At 35.4% G+C, this 7,548-nt stretch overlaps 1 protein-coding gene across 1 annotated transcript; it reads left to right on the forward strand.

Annotated features, from left to right (window-relative positions):
* The first annotated feature begins 3,067 nt into the window (after positions 1-3,067).
* On the forward strand, positions 3,068-5,545 carry LOC145164642 (uncharacterized). The gene is made up of 4 exons (XM_079083353.1): positions 3,068-3,596; positions 3,813-4,528; positions 5,101-5,151; positions 5,243-5,545. Exons 1-4 carry the CDS (start codon positions 3,068-3,070, stop codon positions 5,543-5,545), a joined length of 1,599 nt encoding a protein of 532 aa, XP_078939479.1.
* The last annotated feature ends 2,003 nt before the right edge of the window (positions 5,546-7,548 follow it).

The raw sequence follows: 7,548 nt of genomic DNA on the forward strand, positions 1-7,548 counted from the left end.
TACATAAGTTGATATTGTTAAGCATCATTTGTACAAGTTTGGTTTTGTTGAGGAATATTGGTGTTGGGATAAACATGGAGAAACATCAATTGATGATGACAATACGTTTTTAGGGGTGGATGATTCAAACACAAATTTTAGTGAAGGTGCATGTTGTTATAGAGAAATGGTCATAGATGCAATGGCTCCTGATTTAAATAATAGTGATCTTGAAGAGAAGCCAAATGCAATAGATAAAAAATTCTTTGATATTCTCGATGCAGCCGATAAAGAATTATGGCGTGGATGTAAAAAAGTGACACAACTATCTGCTGTAGCTAGACTATTGAATATAAAATCAGAGTATCGCATACCTGAGCAAAGTTATGATGCTATCTGCCAGTTGATAAATGATGTGTTACCGGAGGAGAATAATATGGTAGGTAGTTTATACGAGAGCAAAAAGTTAATACAAGCAGTAGGTTTGCCTATGGAGATGATTGACTGCTGTAGGTCTGGATGTATGATATACTGGAGGCAAGACAAAGATCTTTATCGGTGTAAATTCTGCAATGCAGATAGGTACAAACGTTCAAAAAATTTGGCTAGATTTTCTCGCGTGTCACACCCCCAAACCAGAACGGTGGAAACGTTCGGGGGTGGATGACGTCATGTATAGTATCACAACAATTGTATCATAGAAATCATAGTAAACACAACCAAACATTGAATACATATATGAAAAGAGTTTACATTTGTTTGATTCTTGTTTTTATACATCAAAAGTATAATCAAAATAGAAAGACGTGACTCTATACGCTCCGTCTTCTGAAAACTCCAGGAGGTACCTGTCTACTGATTTCCTGAGAATACAAGCAGTTTTGAAAGAGTATCAGCATAAAGCTAGTGAGTTCATAAGCGATGTTTTTGTAATGAAAACCTGTTGATGACTTTGTAAAAATGTTCGCATATTTCCAAGAAAATCCAATATTTTCTTTAGTAAGAGTGAGATAATATCAGTTCTATCTATAACCAATTAGTTCATGCTAGCCACGTATAAACCAATATCGAACAGACGGTTGACTGTATGAATCTGCCCTAAATCCACAACTAAATAAGGAACAAGAAATGAGGCGGGAAACACACATTCCATAGTCTATCGAATATTCTCCATACGCAACCTGGATGCCTAAACTAAGGAATTAGAGAATTAACTATGAATGTTTGTTACTATATTCTGTTATAGTATAGAAAAACATTAGTTTGTATATCTAGTTACTAATAACCGTAGTATGTGTGTATTCTTGTACAAAACCTTTGAATAGTATATTTTGTATGAAAAACTCTGGTTAGCACTAGTGTGTATAGTAATTCCCGTATGAAAACCCTGGTTACTTCCAGTAGTTTCATTACATAAAATAAAACTAATAAAGAATGAAATGCTATAAACAAATGATTAGTTTATACTATTGTGAGTCGTATAACCATGCTTGATATGACCTAGTGACCTTTACAACGTTCTTCAGGCGTCGGTTACATGACATTTGTCACCTCAGGCATGCCCGCCTAACTGTAGCTAGCAGTTCAGGTGTGGGATTGTCAGTCCCGAATAGATCTATTCACAAATCTCACGCTCTCCCTCCAGGAGACTCTGTTTATACTATGATAGGATTTAATTAAGTACCCCTAAGAGTACAGATTTGAAGTAGAGTCTCATAATTATGTATAATCTAGTTTACGTGTAAATATGTATTGTTCTCTTGTATTTGAATCTGTTGAATACTGGATAAGGTAATAATTATACTTAAATAATTATTAAATATTGTACTCTTGTAGTAATGTATATCATAAACTAAATCTGTCATAGTTTCTATGTTTAGCAGTGTATAACTCTGAATTTGTAAAAGTTGTGTATTAAAAACCCCAAACTATACATATTATAGTTTGCATGAATATTGTGTATTTGGTTCGTATACGGATCTGAAAATTTTGCAATTATGGTTGTACGTTGAAAACGTCCCTTATGCTCAACATAGTACAAAAGAGATAAAATATCTAAATATTTTATAAAACATGGAAATCGTTTGTCTGTATCAATTGCATAAGTTTTATACTTGTTAAAAATTCCTTTTGTTTTAGTTCAAAAAAATAACTTGTGTTTGGCTTGTATTCCCCCCTGAAAACATTAAAAATCGTAAAAGTGTAGGGGTATGAACCCACTGTTGTTGTGTGAAAACGTCGATTGGAAACGAAGATCCTCGGGTTGTTGTACGTGGCACTTAACGGAATCCTAATATCAATAAATACATATATGCATCTAGATTAGCGATTTCGTTAGGTAAAGTGTTAGAAAAACACTTGTTTTCGGTTAAGGAATGTTACCGGGACTTGACTGAATCGAGAAAACGAGCTTTTCACTGCCTAAGTGACGTGTACGGCCGTGAACAGGGGTGTACGGCCGGACAAGCAGTGTATGGCCGTAAACAGGGTGTACGGCCGTGAACTCTTCTTTAAGGGTTGTACGGCCCTTTGCAGATTTGAAGGTGTACGGCCGTACACTCAAGAACAAGGGTGTTTGATTTCGAGGAAAATGTGCGCTAGATGCTCCGAAATGACCCCCAATGGTGATTCTCGACGTTTTTCAGAAGTTTCAGAGTGTTTTTAGGGGTGTACGGTGAGGGGTTCTAGAGAGAGAATGAGAGAGTTTCCGGTCAAAAGTGTTCAAATAGGGTGGGGGTCCTGTATTTATAGGCCGGGGGTATGGTCAGTGGTGGGGTCCACCTGACACCAGCCGTAAACGGGTGTACGGCCGTACACGGGTGTGCGTCCGTACATGGGTGTGCGGCCGTACACGGGTGTGCGGCCATGCACTCAGTTAGGCCAAAAAATGATTTGTTTTTCAATGACTTCGGGTTTTCGCATGATTTGGTTCCGAATTGCTTATATAAATTTAATTATATAAAACTAGATGATTTCCTAAAACATGAAGTTTTGACGGAACTTAATAAAATTCAAATTTTATTAACGGAAATTAGGATAATGGAACGGAAAAAATTTCGAGTTGTCACATCGCGTATCCTTCAAGAAAATGCATTACTTTCCTTTGACTCCAAGGTTGAAGAGATTGTATGCGTCACAAGCCACAGCCGCTTCCATGCGATGGCACTCCGAGAATCATGGACATGATGCTGGAGTAATGTGTCATCCATCCGATTCAGAAGCTTGGAAGCACTTTGACAAAAGTCATCCTTCATTTGCAGTAGAAGTACGTAATGTAAGATTAGGCCTAAGTACAGATGGGTTTGCACCACATGGAGCATTTAGAAAACAATATTCATCTTGGCCTATTATTATCACACCTTATAACTTGCCACCTTCTATGTGCATGAAAGATCCTTACATGTTTTTGACCGCACTAGTGCCAGCACCGTCAAACCCTAAGCATAAAATAGATGTATTTTTGCAACCAGTTGTTGCAGAGTTGGAGCAGTTATGGGAAGAAGGCGTAGTAACATATGATATATCTTTAAAACAAAATTTCCATCTAAGAGCAGCTTTGATGTGGACAATAAGCGATTTTCCAGCATATGCAATGTTTTCCGGATGGTCTACAGCAGGTAAGCTAGCATGTCCTCATGGTGGGAAACATACACAAGCATTCAGACTAAAGAATGGTAATAAGATGTCATGGTTTGACTGCCATAGAATCTTTCTACAGGTAAATCACCCATATAGAAAGGATAAAAATAAGTTCAAGAAGAATGGTGAAGTGATATAAGGTCCTTCTCCAAGTAAGAATGGTGAACAAACTTTAAGGGAGATTGAACAATTAGGTTTGGTAAAAGTGATTGAACTAAATGCTGATGATGTAATCAAAAGTTGTGGCGATCATGTTTGGAAAAAGAAAAGTATATTTTGGGATTTACCATATTGGAAAACAAACCTCATTAGACATAAATTTGATGTTATGCATATTGTGAAAAATGTATTTGAAAACTTTTTTTACACTGTAATGGATGTCAAAGGGAAGACGAAGGACAATGTAGCATCCAGAAGAGATCTGAATCTCTATTGTAGGAAGAGAAAAGGAGTCGAAGATAATGAAAGAGCATATTACACTCTGAACAAGAATCAAAAGAAAGCCATATGCAAATGGGTGGAGAAATTGCGTTTCCCCGATGGTTATATTTCTAATTTGGGGAGGTGTGTTGATTTAACAGGGTGTAGACTGTTCGGAATGAAAAGCCACGATTGTCATGTTTTTATGAAAAGATTGATGCCAATTACATTTCATGAGATGTTGCCAAAACAAGTGTGGGGAGCATTAACAGAGTTGAGTATTTTCTTCAAAACATTAACAGCAACATCAATCACAATAAAAGACATGGAAAGGATTGAAACCGAGATGCCAATAATACTATGTAAATTAGAGACCATCTTTTTCCCTGGTATTTTTAACTCCATGGAACATTTACCAGTACATTTGCCATATGAAGCAAAGATACCCGGTCCTGTCCAATATCGGTGGACGTATCCATTTGAAAAGTTGGTATGGTACATCATAATGTATGTTGTTGTTTTTGTAAGCTGATTTAAATAATATTCACTATAGGTATCTAAATTAGTTGAAAAAAGATGTGAAAAATAAAGCGCGAGTGGAAGGGTCCGCTGTTAACACGTACTTTCTATGTGAAGCATCAATATTTTTCTCTCATTATTTCGAGACTGGTGTCCCCACACGTAATAGAAAGTTGCCTTGAAATGATGATGGAGGAGGAGATGAGCAAGCGGATGCTAACAACGACATGTTAGATATATTTTCATATCCTGGGCGTCATTATGGAAGATTCATGAATAGAATGATGTCTGATGAGGAAGTGCATGCTGCCCAAACTTATATACTCCTTAATGAAGATAAGATCAAACATTACATCAGGTACGTAACATATGCATCACTTTTAATTATAATAATCATTTGTTGTGTAATTGCTATGAATTAATAACATTAACATGCATTATTTTGTTTATTACATTCATAGTAACTTCAAAATGTTATTCAAATGGTGATACAAAATATTTGAAGAAAATTTGAATGAACTTATGGGGGATATGGATGAACAGGTCATTGCAGCTGAAGTTGAGAAGAACTTTGTAGTATGGTTTCAAATCTACGTGGGTGTTATTTTTGTAGTTTTTAAAATTTATTATTTTTTGTTATGGTTATAATTAACTCTAATTAAGTGTTTTACCATTTTTCATATAGGCACGTAAGATCCCGATAAACAACAAGTATATATCTGACCTTTCCAAAATGCCATTCAAAAAAGTGAAATTATATAGTGTATACTTTGTCAATAGTTACAAGTTTCACACAAAAGCTCATAGTCTGAACAAATCAACAGCCAATAGCGGATTGTGTGTTAGTAGCCAAGGAGGTGATTATTATGGTAAGGTAGAGAAAATTTTAGAAATGGAGTACCCTGGTTACCCAATTAAAACCACGGTTTTGTTTAAATGTCATTGGTACGATCCAACACCTAACATAGGTGTTAAGGTTCACAAATAATATAACTTGGTCGAGATAAACGTCCAAAGAAAATACAACAAGTTCGAGCCATTTGTTTTAGCCATGCACGCCACTCAAGTGTGTTACATTCCTTACCCAAGTTCGAAAACAAACAACTCGGACTGGTGGGCTGTATTTAAAGTTAAACCTCGTGGTTGGACCGATGAAAATCATCCTCAGAAAGACGTTGCTTTCCAAGAAGATGAAGTTGAATCAAATGAAATCATTATACCATGTGCAGCCGATACAGACAATTATGATGATCACGAAATGTCAAGCAACGGTTCAGATAATGAAAATAATATTGATGAAGAAGGTGAAATTCATGAGGATGGCGATGATGGTATTCCTGACAGCGAGGGTAGTTATGAGTATAGTATATCGAGCAATGAAGAAGCAGAGGATGAAGAAGAAGAGGAGAAAGAAGATAATGACTAGATGTTTTTGTGTTTAATGTTTTATTTTTCAGATGAAGTTAATTTGTAATTTGGTTTAATATCAATACATAAATGTAAACTAGGAAGAAAGCTCGGGCTTCGCCCCAAGATGTTTTTTTGTGTTTTTTATGTCAAAATGTAAAACTATTGAGTGTAAAGCCCCAGAGTATCAAAGTGGCTAAAGAATTGTGGAAAAAACCTAAATGTTTTTCGTGTATATTGTGCCAAATATAAAATTTTTACAATAAGGACTAAAAGTGTCAAAGTGGCTAAAAAATTATGGCAAAAATCTAATGTTTTTTTGTATTTTTTTACCAAAATGTAAAAATATTGTTTACAAGGGCCAAAACTGTCAAAGTTACCAAAATAATGTGGCAAAAATCTTAATGCCCAAAAAGTTCCTATTGCTAACTCTTTCGTGCTTATATATATATATATATATATATATATATATATATATATATATATATATATATATATATATATATATGTGAGTAAATTACACGAATGGTCCCTATGGTTTAGGGAAATTTGCGCGTTTGGTCCCTAACTTATTTTTTTAACTCGGAAGGTCCCTACTGTTTGTTTTTGTTACGCGCTTGGTCCCTGTCTTACCTAGAAAGACTATTTTTCCTTGAATTTTTAATTTATTTAAATAAACACATCCCCAACCCCACTCCCCTCACCTTACCTTACCGACCCCATTATTTTTCCCTATTTAAATAATAGTCTTTTTAGGTAAGACAGGGACCAAGCGCGTAACAAAAACAAATAGTAGGGACCAAGTGCGTAACAAAAACAAACATTAGGGACCTTCCGAGTTAAAAAAATAAGTTAGGGACCAAACACGCAAATTACCCCAAACCATAGGGACCATTCGTGTAATTTACTCTATATATATACTAATGTATTACATTTTAGATTATGATATATATGTTATTTTTGTCTTTTCCATTTCAACAATCAAAATTACAATTCCATTTTAACAATCAAAATTCAACTGTTACCTATAAAAGGTTATAATATTTGACTAATGTGTTTTGACACAAATATACTTAGTATTCACATATTTGGAATGATTTCAAGGGCACTTTGGTCTTTTTGCACTCTAAGCGTTAAGGCGTCATCATACCTCTGACGTCACACCGACATTATTGATGGGTTTCGAGCAATACATCATTCCTATGGTGTACATGCAAACCCTAATAGCTTTTGGATCTAGTTTGTCTAATGAACATGCAATTGAATATCCAAAGCTATAAACCCTAGATCTATCATATAAGAACTGAAATAAGGGTTTAGTAATTACCTTTGATTGTTATATAGTAATAACAATTAATTCCTTGCTTTGATTTGCTTCAGAAAGCTTAGTGTCTCAAGTGTTGCACCTTTAATGGAGTCACAAACACCACTAAGCAATTGGATGAAGGAGAGAAGAGAGGGGAGGCACCAAAAACGGCTGGAAACCCTAATCCAAGTGTTAGCCACGTTTTTGGTGCCCAAGGGTTCCTTATATACTTAGGCTATTAGGGTTATCCAACAAGGAAACCCTAATTTGACCGCTTA

Source organism: Lactuca virosa, chromosome 3 (genome assembly GCF_052849685.1).
Source record: "Lactuca virosa cultivar CGN04683 chromosome 3, Lactuca_virosa_CGN04683_v6, whole genome shotgun sequence".
In the NCBI taxonomy this organism is placed as follows: Eukaryota; Viridiplantae; Streptophyta; class Magnoliopsida; order Asterales; family Asteraceae; genus Lactuca; species Lactuca virosa.

Excerpts from the sequence above, each read along its gene's own strand:
- LOC145164642 (XM_079083353.1), top strand. The coding sequence starts at position 3,068 with ATGCATTACTTTCCTTTGACTCCAAGGTTGAAGAGATTGTATGCGTCA. Across the intron at positions 4,529-5,100 it reads CGTATCCATTTGAAAAGTTG|GTCATTGCAGCTGAAGTTGA; the intron begins GTATGGTACATC and ends ATGGATGAACAG. Across the intron at positions 5,152-5,242 it reads TAGTATGGTTTCAAATCTAC|GCACGTAAGATCCCGATAAA; the intron begins GTGGGTGTTATT and ends TTTTTCATATAG.